Here is a 25,192-nt window from a genome sequence, read left to right as displayed (position 1 = left end):
TGTAACAATTCTCATGTATCTAATTGTAGGGACAACCCAGATATATCACCTGACTACCCTTTGTCCACTAACATTGTTCTCTATATGTGTGCTATACTAACCCTACCACTCGAGCAACCAATTAAGAGTGGCAATAGGTTTTTTGTTAACTTTCTGAAGTGACTCAAGTAGCGCGTCATAATACAGTAAAAAAGGCCTGCGAGCCCCACGATTGTGTGTGTGTCAGGACGGACGCGTACGCTCCTTGACCCATCCCTGCCGTTTGTCTAATAAACAGCAGAGTCACCTTGCTCCTTGTGTGTGTCTCATACTCTATCTCATCTGGGATATACACGGGAGGAGTTGGGGCCTCCCTGCCTGGAGGTCTGCGGACGGCCCGGCCGACCCCGGCAGAATTTCCCCCCGACAAGTTGGAGGCACTGCTGAGATCTGTTTAAGATCGACTTTTTATTTTTACTTTTTCCAGGCACTCCCGTTGCGAGGAGGCCCGGCGGCGCGGCCCCCTCTGCCGTTGCCCCCTTCTGAGTACTACAGGACCATCGCGGAGCTGCGAGAAGACCGGACAGCGCAATCCGGATATTGGCCCTCGGGAGCCGGTTGAGAAGTATCCCGCCCGCGGTTGGCGAGTGTCCAGACGTGGTCCAGATGAGGGGAGGTGGCGAGCCGCTTGGAGGGGTGCACGCAGTCGAGCGGCCCTGCATCGAGAGAACTTGGTGAGCATGACACGCACAACAAGCAATGCGAAATTGTGAGGGAGGGGGAGGAAGTAAATAAGGGAGGAGGGAGGTGTTGTACAGATGCACGGCGAAGGTCTAACAACTTAGTGTTGCCAATGGAATGAATGGTAGCGAAACGAGTGCGAGAGCAGTCGGCTACATCACGCGAAAGAGGGGGGCGGAGCACGAAAACATCACGTGCGGCCGCTCGTAAGACACTGATTGGCCTAAATCGCGACTACGTGTAAGGGTGGGTGTGTGTGGTTTCCTACGATTTGGCATTTATTGATCAATGAGTAGACGAGGATCCCTATTGTTCGAGCAAGAAACTCGATAGGTAGATGACGTTTCCCTGTAGGCGGTAGCTAGTTGCCTAGTTGCCCAATACGGAAGATAATTGGCTGGTTAAGCCCTCCTGTTGAGGGGCGTATCACACGCGAGGCGACGCAGTGTGCGCAGTCCGATTATATTATTGATTTGATTACCTTGTTCCAGGAGTGACAGGAAGACAGCTGTAGGGTTAGCGGGGGTAGATTGCAAGTGTATTTTGAACTTAAAGAACATATGAAGAATGTACCAGTAGCTCAAAGAAATCTGTGACGTCACCAGTAGGGATTTAATAGGATATCGCGAGCACAAGGTTTTGAGAGTGGTGGGGAAGAGAAATATGATAAGGGAGCGGACACGGAGATAAACGATAGACGAGTGGATCGGGAAAAGGAGAAGGGGAGAGGGGCGTGGCTGCGCACGGAGAACGCCGGCCACGGCAAGTGTAAAAGGGGGAGGAGAACGGGGAAACAGGACGACTGTATAAGAGCGTCGTAAAGGGTACGCAGCCGCAGGGGGCTGCGTGCGCTTCGGCCGCAGGGGGCCGTAAGGGAGGGAATATACAATATAAAATCATACACATGTATATATACATTTTTTTTTTAAAAAAAAATTTTAATAATTTTTATTGCATGATCTGTCAAAGGATTGTCGTAAGTCCCCACACTTGCGGGGCCAGGTAAACAATAAAAGGTTGTATATTGTAAACTGCTAGTGAAGGGAAGGGTAACAAGTGGAGCGCCACTAATTCATACGGGACAGGGTCGGGAGGGTGGGGGAACACCCTCACTACCCCACTACAACACATATGCACCACACTGCCACCCCATAGGGAGAAATTAATTAAGTACAGCATAGAGTGGACCCAGGGGACGGATAACAAAATGTTAACACCATGGCCGCCTAATGGTAGTTTCGATCCATATGCCCAACATTCACTGCTAAACCATCTGCACAATACATACAAGGGGAAGAAGTTGGCAAACCATGTGGAGGTGTTTAACTTATGGAGGATGTTCCAGGGGTCCCGACCAGGACCAAATGGAATGTTCACTATGGGGGAAACACCGGAAGAAAAGCAGATTAAGAAAGAAGGAGAGGATGGGAAAAAGGGGCGTGAAAGCTCAAAGAATACGGGGAACGGAGGAGAGGGAGGAGAAAAGATTGATAAATCAGACGACATAAAAAAGGAACCGAGCAACGAGATACCCATAACACCGGGAGTGAAAACAGAGGGAGGAGGGTTGTACCCTTTAAGAGAATTAGGAGAAATAGAAGGACAGTTAAGGGCGGCTGAAGGATACTCGAACCCGGCATACAGCCCTCCACCATATGTGGCTCATAGGAAGATACCAGTGGGGGAGGGGAGGATTGGAGAAGAGCAGACTGTAGAGATAGGAAATGATGAGTGGGTAGCTGCACAAATATTATTAAAATTACGAGGTTCACTAACTGGAGAAGAGAGGGAGGTAGTAAAGAGAACAGACGAGGATAGTGCAAGAGAGAGTGAAATGAGGGGGGAGGAGCTATTACAACAAAAGGAAGAGATTTTGGAGGAAAGATTAGCAAAGCTAAGGGATGAGCAGAATGAATTGATCAAACAGCTTGAGAGGGAGGAAAGAGAGAGAGTGAGGAAAAGGAAAGAAGGTAAGAACGAATTGGAAAAATTAAGGGAACGAAATGAGGAGCAAAGGAGAGAAGCTGAAAGGGTAAAAGCAGCAGCAGACAGGGTATCAAGAGTAGTGCTGAGAGAAAAGAAGAAGGAAGAAGAAGAAAAGGAAAAGGAAATGGCAATATGGAAGAGGAGGGTACTATCAGAGACAGCTAAGAAATATGAAGAGGGGAAAGTAATAGAAAGTATAGTAGAAAGAGAAAGGGTGAAATGGGAAAGGAAGAAAGAGGATGAAAGAATATTGGAACAGATGAGCAACGAAGTGATGGAGGAATTGAAAAGGAAAAGGGAGGAAAATAGTAGGGAGATGGAGGAGAGAAGTGAAGGGGAAAGAGAAGGGAGGAGTAGGGAGAGTGAAAAATGGGGGGATGTATATAGAAGTAGAGAAGTAGCAACAACATCAGCACTAGGGGGAGCAGTCGGTAACAAAGGAAAAGAAGAAATAGACCTAATAGATTTAGAAACAGTAACAATAAAAGGGAAAAAGGCAGAGTGGGGGGTACCATTTATGAATGATTTTTGTAGTGAGGAGGAAGAAGGAGTGGAGAGGGAAGGAAGAAAGAGTGAAAGGGAAAGCTTAGATAAGCTATACCTCACTCGAACAAACATAGACTCGCCATGGGTCAGTAGGAGAAGGGAGGAACTGCAGAGAAGTGAGGAGGGAGTGAAAGGACTAGTGGAAAGACAAACCCATGAAACCACACCATCCCCATCTCCATCACGCCCTCCCCCATCACACCCTACATGCTCAACCACCGCACGCTCGCTGCGCGGAATGAAGCTCGCGCCCTTCATGGACGAACTGACACCCTATGCATGTCGGCTTAGAGACCTCCCTAGTCGCAGGCAAGACAGACAAATAAACACGCCTACATTAAACACAGGAAATGACGAAAAGAGGGGAAAGGATGGAGAAGGAGTTAGGAGCAGGGGTAATAAGGACGAAGTTGAAGAGGTAAAGGAAACGGAAGAAGGGGACGGGTGTGAGGACTCGATATTATGGAACATAAAGGGTGACACAAGACACAACTTAATGCCACTGTTGGAGAGAGGAGGGGTTAGACCACAGTATGTCCCTTGGAAGCACACGGATAAAGAAAATATAAAATGTAGGCTCCCATCACTAAGTGGAGGTGCGGGTCAGTGGATATATGAAATGGAAAAACACACCGCAGGACAGAAACTAGCAGTAGGAGATGTAAAGGGCCTGTTAATATCAATATTAGGGGATAGAGCGGATGACATTTGGAAGAGAGCGGGATTCCATGGGGTAACAATAACAAACACATCGCATGATGGGGCACCATTTGCAAACTGCAGACATGCGCTATGGCAGGCACTGAGAGTACAGTACCCAGACACATCAGACATAGGAGCAATTACTTCCCGTAAGATGCGTGAGAATCAGGATCCTGTTGATTATATCCAGGATATCCAAGAGAAGTGGCGCATGGAAACTAGAGAACAATGGGACAAAACACCAGCCATATTTTATCATATACTAGTACAAGGGCTCCCAGAAGGAGTTCAGAAACAACTAAAGAAAGTAGTGGGAATGGAAGCAAAACCATGGCCAGAAATACAACTGGCTATAGTACATCACTGCAGGACATGGCAAGGGAAAATGAAACAAAAGGAAGAAGACAGGAAAACAGAAGAGGCTAAACTAGTACAGAAAAAACTTACTAAATACACAATGGAAGGGGCACTAATAACTACGCCCACACCAATGGCCCAAAGCCCCACACAAGTAGTGGCTGCACAAGATCCCGCTCAAATAGCACCTCCACAGACTATAACACAACAAGTCCCGCCACTGCAATTACACGCACCAAACATGGGAGGAGGGTACCCAATGCAAGGAGCTGGGTATTATAGCTATAACAGGGGGAGAGGAGGATTTATGAGAGGGAGAGGATACGGATATAGTACCCAACAGCAGGTGGGAGGACTTAGAAATTCCTACCCCACAGGGCAACCAGTATACCAGGACAACACAGGGAGCTTCCCATGGCAAAGCAGGGAACCACCCGTGTGTTGGAGTTGCGGATTATTAGGACACATGTCACGTACGTGTAGGGTCAGGCCAGGAACACCAGCATGGAATGAACAGGCACAACCTAGGACCTCACAAGAGCAGCAGGGCATACAACAACAGCAGACGTTACAACAAGGAAGTGACCCACAACAACAAATAACACAACAACAGCCACAAACATATTCACTGCCACAACAACAAGTAGCGCTAACACAACAACCCCAAACTTAACAAACGCAATTGGGTAGGGTGACGGTGTTGGGACACAACCCTTACACAGGGAATGGCCAATCATTGTACCCCCAATAGGATAGCCCACAGACGGCCTTGGTGTGTCCCATCCTGTCAGTAACACCTAATAGTGCGGAGGAGCCACGCATAGAGGTAACGATAGGTGACAAAAAATTATCATTCCTTGTTGACACCGGGGCAACCCGGTCTTGCATAAGGGAAGGTAAATTTAAGATGTCAGGCGTAGCCATGAACACCCAAGGATTTTCTGGGGCTAAAGGGTTGGTTCCCTTTACTGATAACGTTCCCTTATCTATTGGAGATTATGATCTGTCGGTCCCACTTTTGTATTATAGTGCCTTACCAGTAAATATACTGGGGAGGGACATAATGAACAGGTTGAATATGACGATCTCCTTTACAGAGGATGGCATAATTTGCTCTACTCCAGGGATTAACATGCTCGCAGCACGACAGATTATGCAAGCATACTGTGGACAGACAGCGATTAGGGCGGAGCCAGTAGATGGCGAGCTATTCCAGTATGGAACAGACATGGCATTTGCATGGATGCCAGGGATAGAAGGGAAAATATGGAGGAGGCCAGCAGCCTATCTGTTCCGACCAGAAACACCTGTTAATGAACCAGAAGGAAAGGTGGTTGTAATGGACATTGAGAGCATTATTGCAAAAGCTGATTATATTGCTGTGCACGCCCAAGATAAAGAAGGGAGAGCATGGAGGGCAGTGATAGCACTAGCAGAAGGATGTAGGCTGACCCAGGTGTCAGATGAAGAGCTGTTCTCAGAAGAAAAGGAGGAAGGTGAAATGGTGTTCATGATGAGTGTAGAAATATGGCTAAGAGTGGCTTACAAACAAGTAGCACAGAAAATTGCAATGGCACTTGAGGCACCCGCATGCACCCCAGTCCCATTCTTTAAGGAGGATATGTCAAGGGTGCCCAAATCATTATGGACTACTAGCCCTTATGACGCGGGATGCATAAAAAGCATAGGGGGTGTAAGGATAAAATTAAAAAAAGGTGCCATGCTACCAAGAGTGAAACAGTACCCACTGTCAAAAGAGGCAGTTGAGGGCATATATGAAACCATAACGGCCCTTATAAACAATGGCATATTGGTCCCCTCAGAGTCACCATGTAACACGGCTGTGTACCCAGTGCGCAAGGCTAAAGGGGGGTCTTGGCGCTTCATACAGGACCTCAGGCCTTGAACAACATAGTCGAAGCAGAGTATCCAGTAACAGCAAACCCGGCCACAATATTGTGTGGCATTCCAGCAGAAGCATCACGATTTACAGTGATTGTCCTTAAAAATGCTTTTTTCTCAATACCATTACACCCAGACTCACAAGATTTGACAAGCTTCACTTACCGAAATACAAAGTAGAAACATACCAGATTACCACAGGGGTATTGTGAATCACCCTCAATTTTCAATAGAGTAATACAGATGGATTTGGGTAACGTTGAAGTGGAAAGCACAGTGTTACAGTATGTGGATGACATAATAATTTGCAGTACAAACGAAAGTAAATGCAGAGAGGACTTGTTAAAAATGTTGACGATATTGGCTGAAAAAGGGTACAAGGTAGACATGGAAAAGATACAATATTGTCAGGAACAGGTACTTTACATTGGCTAACTGATATCCCAACATGGAAGAAAGATTGCACCACAAAGAGCACAGGCCATTTCAAGCACTCCAATGCCACAGACTGTGAGAGAACTGCAGCAATTTCTGGGGCTGTGCAACTACTGTAGAGCATGGGTATTTGATTACAGTTCCTACATAGGACCCCTGCTTGAGGGTTTGAGGGAAGCCAATAAAGGGGAGAAAAAGTTGGGGTGGACTATGGAAATGAGGGAGGCCTTTGACGAATTGAAAGACGCGATATCAACTGCTCCAGTACTGGCATCCCCAGACTATGAGCGACGATTTTTCATATTTTCACATTGCGACTCAGCAGTGATGAAAGCAGTATTGGCCCAAAAAACGAGCATGGGCTATAAACCAGTAGCATTTTACAGTGGTCACTTAGACCCTGTGATGTTAGGTCACTTCCCTTGCGAACAAGGTCTCGCTGCAGCTGCTTTTGCAGTGGAAAAAGCATCAGCAATAACCATGGGGTGTCCAACTACACTGTTTGTGGAACATGCACTATTTGCAATATTAAATAAACCCAAGTCCACACTAACAACACAAAGGGCATCGGGTTATGAGATCATTTTGTCTAGAGCTGAACTAGCAATTGTTAGATGTAGCACGGTTAACCCTGCAAGGTTCCTAGCAGAAGTAATTGAGGAGGGAGATTACGCCCATGACTGCACCCGAAACGTACTCAAGTACTAGAAAAGTTGAAGAAAACGCACTAGAGGGAGGTGAGCTTTTGTTTATTGATGGGTCATCAACTATTGATCAAGGAGATGGGATACGGAGGACTGGGGCAGCAGTGGTAAAAATGATGGAGGCGCCGGTGTGTGTGGCTATGAAATGTGTACAATTACCACATCATTACTCTGCTCAAGCTGCGGAACTGGTTGCACTAATATTGACATTGAAGGAAAGTTTTGACAAACGGGTAACCATATATTCCGACAGTGCATATGTTACATCCACTGTCCACTCAGGGCTATCAAAATGGAGAAGAAGAGGGTTTAGGAGAGCTGATGGCACTCCATTGCAACATGCCCTCTTGTTGGCTGAACTAATTGAAGTAATAAACGACCCCCAAGAACTAGCCCTAGTCAAATGCACCGCACACACCAATGGTGAAGACCACGTCTCAAAAGGGAATGCAGCAGCAGACGCACATGCGAAATATGCTGCATACTTTGGTGAGATATGGAACCCCACAGACTCACAGAGAGTGAGAGGGCGGGGATTGGCTAGGGAGATGTTGATAAGAGAAGGGTACACCCATCTCCCAGCCACACAGATTATGGAGCTACAAGCGGCTGCACCAATGGCCGAAAAAGAAATATGGGTAAAAAGAGGATGTACAATGTCACCAACCGACGCACTATGGCGCCAGGGTGGCACTGGAAAAGTTGTAATACCATTGGCACTTTTAAACACCCTGAGCCAATTACACCACCCAGCCCATACAGGCAAGGAAATAATTGCAGCACGAATTAAAGAAGATTGGTTCTGTCCCGAGTTAAATTCTCATGTGTCGAATTTTATCAGCAATTGTCTCACATGTCAACAGTTTACGGCCGGTCATACCCTAAAAGTGATAAGAGGTACCATACCCCGGCCAGAGGGACCTTTTCGGCACCTTCACATTGACTATGTTGATATGATCAACATATGTCAAGGTAATAGGTATATGATTGTAGTAGTATGCCCATTCTCTAGGTGGATTGAAGCAGGGCCCTGTTCACACCCAGATGCATTTAGAGCAGCCAAATTCCTACTAAGGGAGGTCTTCCCCAGGTGGGGAGTGTGCGAGGTCTTAAGGTCAGACAATGGCCCGCATTTCGCAAACGAAATGTTCCAGCATATCACATCCTTGCTGAGCATAAAACACAAATTTGCATGTGCATACCACCCACAGGCTAACGGTGTATGTGAACGCCTGAATGGCCTATTGAAGGAGGCAATTGCAAAAATACAACAAACAACAAAGAAAAGCTGGTTGTATTGCCTTCCATTAGCCCTATTTGAATTAAGGAATAGGCCAGGGTCCGACCACCACCTCACCCCTCACGAGGTGGTTACTGGACGTCAAATGCGTCTTCCCCTAACGCCAACGTCAAGGGCATTCACTGACCACGAAAGTTCAGCGAGTGTGTTAGGTGATGAAATGTATCAATATGTGTCTTCTTTGATTACTAGTGTTGTGTTTGTGTCTCAACAGCTCGAGCGCACACGGGGCGGGTCTACCAGCAATCAAGAAGAAGGTGCCAGTACAGAATTGGAAAAGGAGAACTTGTGCAAACTTGCCAAAGGTGACCACGTGCTACTTCGCAATTTCAATAGGAAGTGGAACGATAAGAGGTTCACTGGCCCCCATCTGGTAGAGGACGTATCAACAAGAGCAGTAAAATTAAAGGACAAGCGTGCCTGGAACCACCTACATGATGTAAAGATCTACAAACTGCAGACCCGCCCCAGCGCCAACGACAGGTCCATTGGAAGAACAGCAACAACATCCCCGACAGCGGAAGGAAGTTCTACCACAGACAACGACCCAATTGTTCCCTTACCGTGTAACTACCCAGCTTCCCCGGAGACAATAACTGACGAAGAAAGGGGTGATCCCCATACTGCCCACCCCATGGTCACACGCTCAAAGAGTAAAAATACTTCCGCCATCTGAGCACAAACCCCCCGCCCATTGACCCCCAAGTATAGTTATAACTGAACTGAAAGACATTGCCTGCACAAATACACATGTAAACACGTGAATGTTCTCTTTTTCTCTCGCACATACAGGAACTGCGTATTATTGTATTGTAAGAAAAAGCTAACTAACAAGTTCACTGCCCAGGCGTAGATGGTACTCCCAGACGATAACTACCCAGAAGAATTGTCACACCAATTTGTATACGAAATAAAAAGGCCAACATACCTAAAAAAGAGAAGGGTACGTGTCTACTACACAGCATTCCTCCTGGCCATAGAATATTCCATGCCCCACCTCCGCCCATATTTGCCGGTCCTAAGAGACCGATCACTTAGAGTAGCGTGGGAGCAGCTCTTCGCCTGGGCACTGAATGACTATTTGATAGGGAGAGCTTAAAGGAAACAAAAAACTAACATTTAATAACAAGCATTTTGAGAATTTTTAGGCGGGCAACTTTAACGTCGCAAGAATACGCTGCCAGGACTGCAGCAAGGTAAGAGCAAAATGCTGGTGAGATTAGCATATGTAATAAAAGTAATAGGGATTTTGATGATCACCGGGTTCTTGGCTGCCTCTGTATGGCAGTACAGCTATGCTATTAATTTTATTGCTGCACCCAAACCTAATATACCCCCGTCCCCTGCTGCAACAGGTGTTACGTCAGGTGATAGTAGTAACATTGCACCCAAGAAAAATAGAGTTAAACGCAGCACATACTCAGACAATAAAGGTATTGATAATTATATACAAGATTCAGCACACGTCACAAACAACATATGGTACGAACACATGACCCGCATTGGTAAGCAGACAGCTGAGGATAGCTGCTACGTTTGCTCATTAATACCATACGCCATGAGTGCTTCACGAACATTTGTTGCTACAGAAATAGATGAAAAGACAGCACAGTGCATAATATACTTGGCACTGTTCCAAACAAAAGGAAGATTTCAAGGGACAGTAGTGCACATGACATGGAAAACACAAGACTCATACCCATATGAAAACAACTTCCTCAAGACCTATTTGAATTACCACAAGAGCAGTTTACATGCTGAAGCATTCAGATACATAACAAGTGGCCCTGCAAAAGGAGAAACAAAGAAAGTAACACTGCAGTATCTACCATGTGATTGGTACGCCACTGAAGTTCCGGGTAAACAAGGATGCTGGGAGAGGCCGCTGGTGACGATAACAGGAAAGGTGTATCTGGACAACAGCTGGGAGATAGGAGTGATTGGCAGCAACATGGTAACAAAAGAAACTATCTCAACTATCGAGGCACACAATCACTGATGTTGGACGACGTGGATCAAGTATGTACCAATGCTCACGTGGGTAGAAACAGATGAAGACCCAATAACCATACTACCGCTGACTGCGCCCAAGGTGTGCTACCAGCATAAAGGAGAGGTGGACGTAGGATATAACACCAATTGTGCAAGTGTGATGGAGTTACCTGAGGGGGGAGCAGGAACAGCAGTAATAATGGACCATTATTGGGCCTGTGGAGAAAAGGCATACCATACACTGCCTCCCCTGTGGAATGGTGTGTGCACAATGGTGCACGTCAATGTACCATCACTAGTGGTACCTAAGAAGCATGTCAATGTGGCGAACTTTCCCAAAATGGATGAAGGGGACAAGAGAAAAAAGAGATCTGCACCACTTCAGGAGGAGCAAGGGAACAGGACCAACAGCAATGATACTGTCCTAAATAGAAGAAAAAGACAAGGAGAGCCACTGACAGGAAATTACCTATGGGGAAGGTCGGAAACGGCACTAACCTCAATACCGCCAGAACACAGACTATTGAGCAGAGCAGCAATGTTCTTCTCCTCAATAATACACCCGGGACTGCAGGCTTACGCAAACGCAAAATGGCTCCAAATAGCTAGATGGGAACTAATGATGACCATCAATTCTACAGTAAATGGGTTTAACGCAATAAAAGAGGAGCTGCGAGCTATAAGGATGGTAGCACTCCAGAACAGATATGTATTGGACCTTCTCACAGCAATGGAAGGAGGAGTTTGTGCAAAGATAGGACAATCATGCTGCACGTTCATACCTGCCAACGATGCTGACAATGGTACACTGACAGAAGCAGTTTCACAATTGGCCCAGATGCACTCCAAAATGATGGATGAAAGTAACGTGTAAACAAGGATAAGAGCTGGTTTTCACTATTATGGTCATGGATGCCATCCTGGCTGTCAGATGGATTGAAAATAATAGTGGGTTGTACTATTTTGGCTGGAGCTACGCTGATCATAATTAGATTTTGGAAGGCCCGGAAGGCACGTACCACTGATGAGTTGCTCGAAATGGTGGGAATGCACCCCTTGATGCCAGTAGATGACGGCCAGCATACAGGTGTGATAATACAGGAGAGGGAGAAGTTGCGCACCCAAATCATCACCAACCATCTAGACCCACCATCAGTGAAGGTCGAGAACCCAAGAAACCCCAGGAGCTACATAGGAAAATGGGTATACTGTACTCCTGGAGGAACCTGTGAATATATGTATTGGTCATTTGAAGATCATGTAAACCATTATGGACATCTAGGAGGAATAACTAAGATATGGCGAGTAAGAGGAGATAACGAGAAGGATATGTTTGTGGTCGACAAGTCGACCAGAGGGGGGACTGAAGTGGGAGAATGGAAGACCAGGCTCCCGTCCTTCACCTCTCGCGCTTGGCCTAGAGGGTCACGACCCAGACACCCGCCACGAGAGGAGTTTGTCCATTTACCAGACGACCAGATACCCTGGTACAGGAACATACGGATGTGTCCATCTGCCTGCCCAGCAGCCCGCACTGGCCATGCCGACACCTGCGGCACAGACCAACTAGACTAAAATCTACACGTCGTTAGAGATGCCATGACGACCTAGACAACGGGAATCACATCTGTACAAATATACACACTGGACATTCCCACACCGATCTACACGAAGAATATACTCAGTGCTATGACGTAGGCGACAGGCATATTCACGGACGTGCATCTTTATTATTTTTACATAGGCTCTCAGAATGCAGAAACGCAAGACGCGTCATGAAATCATCTACAAAGCTTGCTCACGCTTCTCTTGAAACCAGTTACCACCATGAGAGGTATAATGAAGACACGATACTGGTCATGGAACTATATGCTACTATAACCTAAAGCACCTATGCACCAAACGGACCACTTATGCACCAGGCCCAAGTAGGCCTCAAACAAGAGCTCCCGTGGACATTAACAAAGCAAGAGTCAGGTTGCTGATCCTGCAGAAAGAGCCCGGTGGAACAACCAGCCAAGGTCGCAATGTTGCAAACCCACATTCCAAGAGCAAAGCATCAAAGGCACGATGTTGCAACCTCGCACTCCGCGTACCAACGTTAAGGTCACACCTGCAAATTAAACCAGACACACAGTGGAAAAGCAATATTAATTGTGCAGAATTCTGCCTCAAACACGGTCCCTCCCCACGTGACCAAGCCGAACCTGACGAGATGCCAAAACCCCGGAGAGAAGAGGCGTCTGGATCCCTCGCTACGAGACACAGGCAGATACACTTGAAAGGCTCTATGGACATCTGCGACAGTGGGAGCGGTCAGCCTTCCAGCTATGAATAAATCCTAACATTGTCTGCACGTACCCATAATGAAACATTGTTGCAAATTGCAGGTACACCGAGAGCTGGGAACAGCGGTAGTCCCAGGCTGTGAAGCTCACGGGCGCACCAATCAGAACATGGGGCTCTTATCACTGCCGCCAGTAATATTAACCAATCCTCAGGAGTCTTCATGTAACAATTCTCATGTATCTAATTGTAGGGACAACCCAGATATATCACCTGACTACCCTTTGTCCACTAACATTGTTCTCTATATGTGTGCTATACTAACCCTACCACTCGAGCAACCAATTAAGAGTGGCGATAGGTTTTTTGTTAACTTTCTGAAGTGACGCAAGTAGCGCGTCATAATACAGTAAAAAGGGCCTGCGAGCCCCACGATTGTGTGTGTGTCAGGACGGACGCGTACGCTCCTTGACCCATCCCTGCCGTTTGTCTAATAAACAGCAGAGTCACCTTGCTCCTTGTGTGTGTCTCATACTCTATCTCATCTGGGATATACACAGGAGGAGTTGGGGCCTCCCTGCCTGGAGGTCTGCGGACGGCCCGGCCGAACCCGGCAGAATTTCCCCCCGACACTGTTGTCTTCGGTAACCATTTGTTTCTATAAATTACAGCAACAGACTTGGGGACTCATACGTAAACCTCTTGATAAGGTACTCATACACAAACCTCTTGATAAGGTACTCATACGTAAACCTCTTGATAAGGTACTCATACACAAACCTCTTGATAAGGTACTCATACACAAACCTCTTGATAAGGTACTCATACACAAACCTCTTGATAAGGTACTCATACGTAAACCTCTTGATAAGGTACTCATACACAAACCTCTTGATAAGGTACTCATACACAAACCTCTTGATAAGGTACTCATACAAAAACCTCTTGATAAGGTACTCATACACAAACCGCTTGATAGGCTACTCATACACAAACCTCTTGATAGGATACTGAGAGGAACAGTGGGTATGGTACAATGTGCAAACCCTCAGGGATGACCAAATAGAAGTGTGCTTAAAATACATTGATGGACTGTTCTTAATCTTGGAGGGGTGAGGTACTGGATTTACCTATCTTTATAGAGCTTTAGATAACAATCCCACCAGCATAGATTGCTCTTCTTCTGTTGATAAGGAGTGATTTTCTAGATCTTAATTTAAAGGCCCATAACAATCAAATCCAAACGTCAATGTACAAGAAATCCATAACTGGTAACAAGATACCTCATGCTTTATTGGGTTCCCTGTCTGTCTGCATGGAGTACGTGAGCGAGGGGCCTGGAGTGAAGAATGTCCAGAGCATGGCCCAGAACGTGAAGTCCGCAAGTAACAGGTAAGAAAGCCTTTTTAAAAAAAATAAAATGTGTGCATGTATGTTTAAGTGTGTGTCAGATGTGATTGTGTATGTGTGTGGCTTGGACATCTTTTCTTACAGTATTACTACTGGCAGTATGCGCAAAGCAAACATGAGTATGTTCTTATATGGGAATATAGGCATATATATTGGTGCAGCCAGCATGGAAATGTTATTTATATTGTGGGGGAAGTCATCATGAAAATGCATTGGGAACTGCTCCTGTGCACTGTTGGTGACCTGTATCTATTGGATTTTTTCATGGGTTAACCTGCAAAACCGATTACAAAATGTCTGGCTTGTTAACCCAATTTTTCACAGACAGTGTGCTGTACAATGCACCATTTTAACCCATTATGCAAACTTCTCGTGGGGAGAATCCAACCGAGCCCCACTTGGTTGGTTCAGGCTCCATGGCTATGCTCGGGTGCTCTTGTATATTTGTGGCAAATATTGACGCCCCCTCCAATGCAAACATTCACCAACCACCTCTAGTGGCTTGTACATTTGGGTACCAGGAGCCAGGCACTACCCCTTGTTTCTACTCTAGGTGAAAGATTTAAGCTTTGATTAAAAAACATACATCTTACATCTAGTGCAATGCGCTCCGTGCTGCAGCATGATCATCATGGGCATTACGCATGTGTGGTGGTCCAGGCCGGCCTGGAGTGCTTCACGACCCCTGTTTTGTTTAGGAACTGGAGGGGAGCCTTAGCATGGCTCACAGTGGGGCCTCCAGATGCTGTTTTACGCCACTGTCCCACTATACGGTGGGGAGGACATTCATACAGTTTTCAATGTAGAGTTCAAGTTCCCCACTGCTGCTTGTAAAAGCCACACTCAGGCCAGATAGTTCAGAAAGATTTGTCTACGTTTACATCAAAGTAATCAAAATAAGGGACCGCAGGTAAAATGGCTTAGATTCTGGGGAGAGAGGGTGGGACATGTTGCAGCACAGACAATTGCAACATCATTTCGATGGCAGTGGTATGGCCACTGTGAAGAGTGTGACTGATAGCACAGCCGTTCTACTTCCTAATCCTTATTTTCACATGGCTGAGATGGAAAAGGGATTCGCTAGATGAGTGCCGGCAAGAGCAGTTTACCAGGTCAGTCATTGCAGATGTGGTGAATCTGGTGATGCACAGGTGCGCCCACCATTGCAAGTCCTGTGGCCCTACGCCGTAGGCCATTTTGCCTGATTGCACCTGATCTTTGCTGGCATAGCAAAATCTGGCACAATCTTGGAAAATTCTCCTCTCCAGGGCACATTTTAACATGGGTGCAGTTTTGCATGCACTTGCACTGCACGCACAGTGCATCTGCATGCATGTATGCAATGCCTGTCCATACTGCAATGTCCATTTGGCCCACATATTTACAGCCACCACTGAAGGACATTGGTGAAGGGCATAGGCTGATGTCCTGGAGGCATTAGACATCTAATAAGCAGTCAGAATACATTATGACAGGAGTAGACTGACACTGGTGCAGCAGTGGCGCCTAGCTCTTAGTAAGGGCAAGACAATGAGATAGGTATTGAAATGAGTGCCATCTACTGGTGCAGCATTAACACCCTTGGTAGTAAGACATTAATGTAGGACTTGGTGAGAGCAGATGGGCACCAGTGCAGCACGAACACCTAAAGAGCATTACGTTGTCTAACATACATTGCCTGAGGTTGTGCCACCTCAAAATTAAGCTTTGTAAATTGTGCCCAAAAAGAAAGAGTGTTGTCAATCATCCCTGTGCCATGAAATACAACCAGAGTGGTAAAATAAATATGTTTAGAGTCAATAGTACAAAAAAGAAATTCTGATCAGGTAGTTGATGTATTCTCTAATCATTAACAATTACTATCATACATTGTTGCGTCATGCACTTGCACATTTAAAGGGCCTGGAAAATATTTTAAGAGATAGCTTGAGGTACTATTTATAATAGTGATCTTTTCTTCCTACTACAGGTTCGCCATGAGCTTTGCTTACTATGGTCTAGGCCTGGACCTGCAGAAGTTTGGCTTCAACATCTACCTCATTCAGGCATGTTTTGGTGCCATTGACATCCCTGCCAAACTAGTGGGCGCTGCCACTATGAGCCTAATTGGTCGCCGGATTACGGAATCGTCTGCACTCATCTTGGCGGGGCTGATGATCCTTGTTAACGTATTTGTCCCTCAAGGTAAGGTAAAGGAGCATATGCTTTCACTGGTGCATTAGAGTGTTATGCGCTGAGGTCAATATTGCGGCATGCTGTAACTGTTGTGGCCTGTCTGTGTGCCTGTTCTACGGGCCTCTGGTCAGCACATTGCTTGTGTTCACGGTAGCTGCCATTTTGGATCTGCTAGCTGACTATGCAGGTGGGTTTTGCATTCTAAAATGTCTGCCACCGTGTATGTTCTTTAGATTATTGCACTGGGAAGGCCATGACATTTTCCATGCCATCTTGGTATTTAGCTACTGTGAAGGCATCATAAAAAAGGACACAGACAACAGATTCAAATCTTAAAATTAATACTTTTTTTAATTTAAATGTCAGTATAGAAAAGGGACTAACTTGCCCTATACTAAGGTGGACTTTTCCTACCTAAAGACAACTAAGGAACCTCTGAGTCATCTGTGTCCAAAACCTATACTTGCCCTCACAACTAATTCTATGCAAAGATTAGGGATATTAGCAACCAAAAGAAAACAGTGTTAAACCCCCAATGTTCTGAGCTTCTTCCAGCTCACAGCTTCTGTTCAACCCTGTTCCCCAAGTGGAAAAAAGTTGCATAACAAAGTCTCAAAATTCCCCTTTTGAAAATTCCATGGAAAAGGAAATAGTTTAAACCATCACCCGGCGTTCTCTTCCACAAGTTTAAAGCTGCTCCCAACAAAAGCACCAGGGGTTTGCACTGTAAGCACTCCCTTCACCAAGTTCAGGATAGCTCACAATGTAAGCACTGGGGTTCCCTTCCCAAAGTTTAGAATAGATCACAATGTGAGCACCGAGGATCCCTTCCCCACCTTTGTATTTGGAAAAATGCCATCTGCTTTGTTGCGGTTTAAATAAAAGCTGTCTGCTTTGTTTTTATTCAATTTGAAGTTTAAAGAAGTATTTTAAAAAGTTGAGCAATGAAGATTCTCACCATTAAAATGTTTGTTTCTCAGATCGGAACGTGCAGAACTGCTCCTTCACCTTCTTCAAAGTGTACAGTCTCTTTAACGCTGTATATAATTGTTAGTTTTAATGAAATGTTTGTTTCCCAGATCGGAACCATGCAGAACTGCTCCTTCTCCGTTTTCAAAGTGCACAGTCCCTTTAGTTTATATAATGATTAATTTCAATGAACAGTTCAAACTGAGACTTTCGAGAACGTGTTCTGTTCCATTCAGACCCAGGCGACCACCCCGCAACAATGTATATGTTGACAATTATTGAAGAATAGCTCACAGCACTCGCGGTCAATTTCACACCAGGTTTCCTGACTTCTGAAACTCGCTGGCTTTCTCCACAGGGTTTCCGCATACTGTGCTGGATTTGAATTGATTAGGTTGTCTCCAGGGATCCTTCCTCTGCCCCTGAGACACTCCCGTGCTCTCACAGTGCCACGGGAGAACAAACACTCCGCTTCTTTTTTAGAAGGCCGGCCCTTCAGCATGCTGCCTTCCCTTGCCGTGCAGTTGCGCCAGAGAAATCCTGTTCTCGCACCACCTCAGTTCGAATCACCTGCTCTTGCAGCCTCTGCTATTCTGACCCTTGTTACATGGCAGCTCTGCATCCAACTGCTTCCATGCAGTGTCTTGCCTTTCTCTCCCTGCTCTTTTGGTTTCCCAGAATGTATGCACCTGTAGTTTGTGAATGAGATGCAGGTAGGAGTCCTCTCTTTCAATTGCCTGACCATAGTTAGGCTTATTAGTGAGACATACCTGATCTTGATAGTGGTATTCCTTTATTTTTTTAATTTAAATGATATGGTTTGATGGACAAACCTTTCATCTTTCATATCATTATTACATTTCAAACTGCATTTGCAATCAAGCTACGTCCATATTTTTGTTAGAAGGGGGTGTCTATCTCCACACAAGAAGGACACTAATGGGTGTCTCTTTGCTTCCTTTTATTTCAAATTTCAGAAGTGTCCATGATGTTATTCCAAAATTTCACAATCGTGTATATCATTTTATTTTCATTTCCAAAGAGGATTTGGGCCCATCTGTCTTCAGGGCAGAGCTGATTCTGGTTTTTAAAGAACATTTCTCTGTATTGGTTTCTTTTTTCCATCAGTGCCGGGCATATCATAATGATTTGTTTCAATGATTCTATTGCATCTTTGTCATTACAAAAGCGGCAGTGGTTGTGTTTGTACGATATCATTTTCCTCGATGCCAGGATTTCACACGTCGGCATGATGTTTAGCCGTATTCTCATGAAGATTTCACGTATGCCATGTGATGGAAATAACTTCAAGTATGTTGGTAGCTTGTTCAGGGGTCTCTTGTCGAATCAGCATGGAAGATCATGTTGATATTGAGCTTTTAGGTCATTTGTTATGATCCAATCGTTGTCTGCAATTTTCTTTTTTGCTTTTTGCAGCCGATTCATTAGTGTGTCCATTGATATTTCAGCTGCTTCTCTTTTGATATCTACAACTTTTTTCCATATAGCCAATTGTTGTTCGGTGTTTCCGCTGGATTTGTACCGGAAGATGTCGAGTGCTGGTACATTTTGTTCAGTAACTATTTTGCGGTCGAGGTCACGTTGTTTCCATGCAACAATTGGGGACAGTGATTGGAGAGCCAGTTCAAACTGAATACGGGGCATCGGGAATGTTGGTGGTAAGGCTAGTGCTTTCCTCCAAAAAATGCCCTCAAGTTGTTGCCATGTCACATCGTCCATATTGATCATGGTCTCACCGCCGTATACTAATATGGCTACCCCTTTTTGTCTGTAGAAGCTTATCAGTGGTATCAGAGAGAAGTTCCCAAATTGCTGATGTAACATTCGGGCTTGTCGGGCTAGTGATAGCGCTTTTATTTTTAGACGCTGGGTCCATTCTTTATCGACGGGAGATTGATTGAGCCAGACTCCCAGATTTTTGAACGTTTTCACTTGGTGTCATTTTTGGTTGCCAAGAAAGAAGGAAGTAGTGATTGGCTTTCTCGTGAGAGTGACATGACTTTTGCTTTTTCCACATTTATTTCCATTTGATTATTAGTCATGTATTCTTCTGATTTATTCAGGGCAATCTGTAGTCCTCTTGGTATTTTATCTAACAGAACAATTGCATTGGCATACATCATTCTCGATATGGGAGTGATGTTCAGTTTAGGCGGGTCTATCATTGGGATGGATATATGTTCCTCATAATCAGCTGTCAACAGGTTGAACATGATAGCTGCCAATGGGCAGCCCTGTTTAAGTCCATTCCAGGTTTTTATCGGATCGGATAGTGATCCTTCCTTGGACATTCTGATCTAGATCGACGTGCTCGAATACAGCAGCTTGATTGGCTCGAGTATTGCGACGGGACACCCCGATGAACTTAGCTTTTTCCTTAGAGGGTTCCAGTTCACCATGTCGAACGCTAATTTCAAGTCTACAAACACAGCAAAAGTTGGTGTTCTGGATTTAATAGCTTCCTGCTTTAAAAGATTGAAGAGATTGATATTCGTTTCGATGTGTTTTACAAATCCAGTTTGTTTTACTGCATATCATTTTTCTTTGACTGCCCAGTTATTTAAGTTGCCAAGGAGCACTTTTGCAAATATCTTCCCAAGGGGGTCCAGTAAAGCGATGGGGCGGTAATTTCGTGGATCCTTAGTGGGCCCCTGTTTGTAAATTGGGATCATGATTGCTTATTGCCATGTTGTGGGAATCTTATTCGTCTTCTGGATTAATTCAAAGATGCTGCCAGATATCTTTCCCCAGATCTAAGGATTTGTTTTAATCATCTCATTTGAAAGGCCGTCAAGACCCGGTGCCCTTGGGGAGTTTAACTTCTGTATTGCATTCTGGATGTCACTTGTCTCCCAGTCGAATTTCCACTTTCGATTATTTTGTGCCGGGGGAGCGTCAACTTGCAAAGGTCTTGCTTTGTACAGATTTGTGATGTGTCCAATCCAGCTCTCCTCTGTTACATCGGTGATCAATGGGTCTCTTATCAAAGATTGGCAGGTTAGTAGGGACCACAGCTGTCTTGTGTTTCTGTTTTTCATTGCATATAGCTTTTTTTCGGCATCCTCCTGTTGGATGATCATTTTGTGTCTTCAAGAAGGAAGCAGATGGCAGCAGAGTGTTCAGAGTGGCTGAATGGGCGTTAAGAATCGCCAGGTGAAGGCGGTCTCTGCCTTTGAATGTTTTCTGAGGAGGAGTACAGGGGCATGGTACTTCATTTGGGGGAGTAGAGGAGGGACAAGGGGGAGAGGCAAGAGAAGGAAGAAAGTTAATGAGGGGTGGCAGTATCCAGTCAAAGAGAAGGGGGTTGGCCTGAGGACCGTGAACCAGAATAGTGCCAGTATGGTAGACATTAATGATACAGCATGAGGAGAAGGAGCCCGCCAATAGTCTAGCGTTCCAGGGAGTGATACAATGTTACCAAATTCAATGTTTAGTATCAGCTTTGCTATCCATGGGTGAAACAACTATCATACTCCTGCCAGTCCTTCTGCACTTGCCTCAGGACCCTGTACCCCACCCCCTCACTGCACTTGTAATAAATCCTTGAGAGCTTCTCTCTCCACACTTCACCAGTCTCTACCGAATGGGTGCCCTTGGTTCCCCTGCCCCTCCATTGCCCTGTTCGCACTTGCACGATCTGTACACAGCCCTGCCTGAAGATCATTCTGTCTGTTCTCCCTTGTCCTCACCCCTTAATGTGCACTCGAAAAAAAACGCAGAATCGCTGTCAGGCCTATTTGCTGAATCTAAACGGTTAAATGTATCATATTCACTTAATTAGACTGTGCAGACCGTTATCGTCTCAGAAATTCAAGGGCTCTGAGCGACTGTTGTTTTTACCCCATGTTCCCACCCTCCTTGAGCGCTTTAAAACACTTGCCTGTGTATAGGTACTATATAGATAAACATTACTGTAGTATAATGACTTCTCAAGACTGCGCCAAATAGTGGTTAACACAAACTTAATTGGTTGGCATAGTTTCGTTTTATTTTCTGGTGCCCTTAAACTGACATGTGTTTCGGCTGATTCCAGCCTTTTTCAAAACAGGGCATATTCCAAAGTTTTTCAGTTTGCATAGTTCATTCAATGTACATGAGCACATATTATGTATCCATAACATAACAGTAAAACATAAAGCATGTATTGCAAGTCATGAGATTACAAAAAACAATTCATAATAACCATGGATCAACCATAACATAAGGACAGAAAAAATGGGGTTGGTGTTGGGGAGGATTGTTGGGAGAAGGAGAAAATAAACCGTGTACTAGAACGTTAGTTGGTAATTGCAATCAAAAAGATAATGTCATTAGTATAACCTAAAAACGGTTTTCAGGTGAAACATAAGGAGTCTGTTTACCAAAGTTTTTCAGTTTCATATGTCATGGGTTAGATGTCTCATGTCCTGTAAATATAAGATACCCATTAATGCGATTGAAAGTGGCATTGGGCGATTAACTCATTGCCTTGTTTTTTTCAGTAAGATATTGTGCGCAATGCAAATTAATCATATATTGTATTGAGCAGTGTACGCTCTTTGTAATAGTTTCAGGCTCCATTCAAACACCTGTGTGCTACCCTTCCAATACTGAGGTGACCTGGGGAGAAATGAGGCACTGATGAATTGCGGGGTCTGAGGGAGATATGCCCTTGTCCCGCCCTTGTCCCGCTTAGGAGGGCCAAAGCCTGGGCAGGATGCTAGAACGTTGGCGTGGCTCAAGGCCCCAGGCCGCGTCACAGGTGTAGCCTGAGCAGGACAGAGGCAGCCTGTAGGAACAGCAGCCTTCACCGGGGCCAAAGAGGCTGGCTGCCAAAATGGATAACCCAGACCCCTTTTCTGGAGTGCCCTGGGGAGAAGTGAGGGACCGATGAATTGCGGGGCCCTGAGGTAGATCTGTCCTTGCCCTGCTTAGGAGGGGCAGATCCTGGACAGGGTGTTAGAATATTGGCTTGGCTCAAAGCCTCAAGCAGTGTCAAAGGTGCGGCCTGGGGAGGACAGAGATAGCCTGCAGGAACAGCAGCCTACACCAGGGCCAAAAATGGCTGGCGCCAAAGAGGATTCCAAACTTCCCACCCAATGGAGTCAGTTCCTTGGTGGGGTAAGCATAGAGTCACTGGAGTGAAGCAGTAATGCTGCTGCCCAGTGCCTCCTCCCGCCTTGTAGCACTGCGTAATAGCAAGCAGTCCTGGCAAAGAACGCAGGGCCCGGGAGGTGTGCAAGATCTGCAACGTGGGGTTGGGCCTTCTCCCTTTCACGCCATTCCAGCATCCATAAAGGCACTGTCAAAGAGGAAATTAATTTGTATATCTAGATGGCGTATGCAGGATAAGTGTACCCACCCCTAAAGTGCACATCAGGCATGGGATGGAGAGGTGGTGGGTACCCCCGAGCGGCACAGGCCAACATGTGCAGAGAAGGTAAATGCAAGGTGTGCTGTACTCAGAGGGACCTAACTATAGATAAGAACAGCAGACATGAGTCTCCATAGAATTTAGAGCAAATAACTAACAAGAAAGGGTTGCACTGAGGGTTAGCTCATAGTCCTGGTTGCTTAACTAACCGTTTCCTTTGCAGCTGGACTGGGGGTGGAGCGTGGTTTTAGTTGTCCCTCCCTGGCTGAGTGGGCAAGGATTTGCAACAGCACTCCGGGTCAAAAACACCAGCATTACATGTGGTTTTGTGTTTACGTGGAGCATAGCCTGGTGACTCTCTTATAGCGATGAGAAGCCCAGAGAACTATAATGTTCATCTGAGTATCCAATTACAGATGCTGCAAGCTGAATCTGTCACACCTCTGTTTTTACACTGAACTACATTTCTACTGTGTTTTTTCCATAGGGATGAAAATTGCACGTACTGTGCTGTCGGTCTTGGGTAAAGGAAGCTTAGCTGCAGCCTTCACGTGTGCCTACCTCTACTCTGGGGAACTCTACCCAACCGAGATCCGGTATGGATGAGTATTATGTTATAATATTAGTCTTTTATACTGTGCACATCACCACCATAGTGGTGTTAACCAGCAACTGAACGTGCCCCATCCCTGTATCTATTTGAGAGGCATTGGCCTGCCAGCAATTCTCCAGACTGAGTTCAGTCCTTCCCAGTCATCAGGAGAAATCAGACTTGTGGGTTGTTCAGCATCAGACCCACTAAAATTAATAACATGTGCCCATGCTTCTCTTTCAGGGTTTCTCCAGCTAATATTATTGAGGAGGCTGCTTGTCACATTACCAGGCCCTGCCACTCAGTTGCTCCCTCCACCACCAGTTTTGGCGCCTTCCAGGGAGCCTCTTTTCCTTTGATGCTGTTGAGCAGGCACAAGTGGATCTAGATCACGTGGGCTAAGCTACACCCACCTGCTTAACCCTGCCACTTCCATTCAAAGTGAAGAGTAGAAGAAGAAAAGGGCAGTTTCTGGTTGGACCTGCTCGGAAGGGGAGGACCCAGCATTAGCATCCTTGCTCTTCTACCATCCGTAAAGCTCTCTCTAATATGTTTTTCATCCCTCTCTCCTAACAGCCCAACCCTACAATCACCAATCATCGCCAACAACTCCACTCACCAACAACATCATGGACACTGAATTGCAGCAATCTCACCCACGTCACCATAGACCCCGTCAGCACTCATTCATCCACCACTACACAAAAACTCATGCTCGCCAATGTCCACTCAGCAACCAACACCAACCATGCATCAGAGATCACCGACATCATCGCCACGCATATTTGGATGCCACCTTCACAAAGGAGACCTAGATGACATCCACCTCCACCCACTTGCTAGATGTCCTCATCCCCAATAGCTTCAGAGTTCTACAATGAAACCATCCAAACAAGATGGGAAGAGGCCTTGCCATCATTTGCAATTCATCATGACCATGCATCTACCAAAACATCGCCGCCATGTACTCTTTTGAAAACCTTTCCTGACACTTCCTGCTTTCTCCAACAGACACAGTCACATTTCACCTCATATACTGATCACCGAAGCCCAACCCCTCCCTTCATCAAAGACTTCACTGACTTGGTCACGACCATGTCTCTCACTCATGTCAACAATAAATTCCTCTGCGACTTTACTATCCCTAGTAACCAAGTCAATGAAGGAAGATCTCCAGTGCTTACAAAGACCCAAGTGACAGGACAGGTAATATCCTCAAACTCATCATCACTGCCCTGCCCCCTCCATCACAGCTTTCCAATCCAACTCGACTGATCAGACCATCTGGTAATCCCTGTTGATATCAGTCACACCAGAGCAGTGAAGCAAACCCATCAGAAGCCCATCAAACAAGCCCTCATGGAAGACCTCACCAAATTCCACTTCAGACAGGCTGATCTAATTTTTTGAACCAGGACTGTGACTCGCTTCTCTGAGAACTCAGCACCACTGTCATAAGCATCATTAACAGCCATGCCCCAGTGAAACAACACACCCTCAAGCCTAAACATTTGGCACCATGATACACTTAAGCACTCAACTTCAACAAACAAACAATCAGAAAACAACAAAAGACTTGGCAAAAATCCAACATCCCATCCGACCTCAACCTACTCAGGGAATTCTGTGCTACAGGCAGACGACTGAACACCATTGCCAAGGCCAGCTACTACCACAGCACCATAGCCAAGGCCACCAATGAAACAGAGACACCTTCAAAACATCAAGCACTGCATCACCTA

General features: G+C 45.6%; 1 protein-coding gene across 1 annotated transcript in view; it reads left to right on the top strand.

Annotated features, from left to right (window-relative positions):
• LOC138567099 (solute carrier family 22 member 20-like) overlaps positions 1 to 25,192 on the top strand; it is a 198,138-nt gene that overhangs the window by 155,054 nt on the left and 17,892 nt on the right. Inside the window, exons 8-9 of the mRNA XM_069644970.1 lie at positions 16,310 to 16,524; positions 23,346 to 23,454. Coding sequence (XP_069501071.1) covers positions 16,310 to 16,524; positions 23,346 to 23,454 — 324 coding nt within the window. The remainder of the gene's footprint in view (positions 1 to 16,309; positions 16,525 to 23,345; positions 23,455 to 25,192) is intronic.

Source organism: Ambystoma mexicanum, chromosome 2p, assembly GCF_040938575.1.
Source record: "Ambystoma mexicanum isolate Mex_15411 chromosome 2p, UKY_AmexF1_1, whole genome shotgun sequence".
Classification (NCBI taxonomy): domain Eukaryota; kingdom Metazoa; phylum Chordata; class Amphibia; order Caudata; family Ambystomatidae; genus Ambystoma; species Ambystoma mexicanum.
This window is presented reverse-complemented; position numbering and strand designations above follow the sequence as displayed.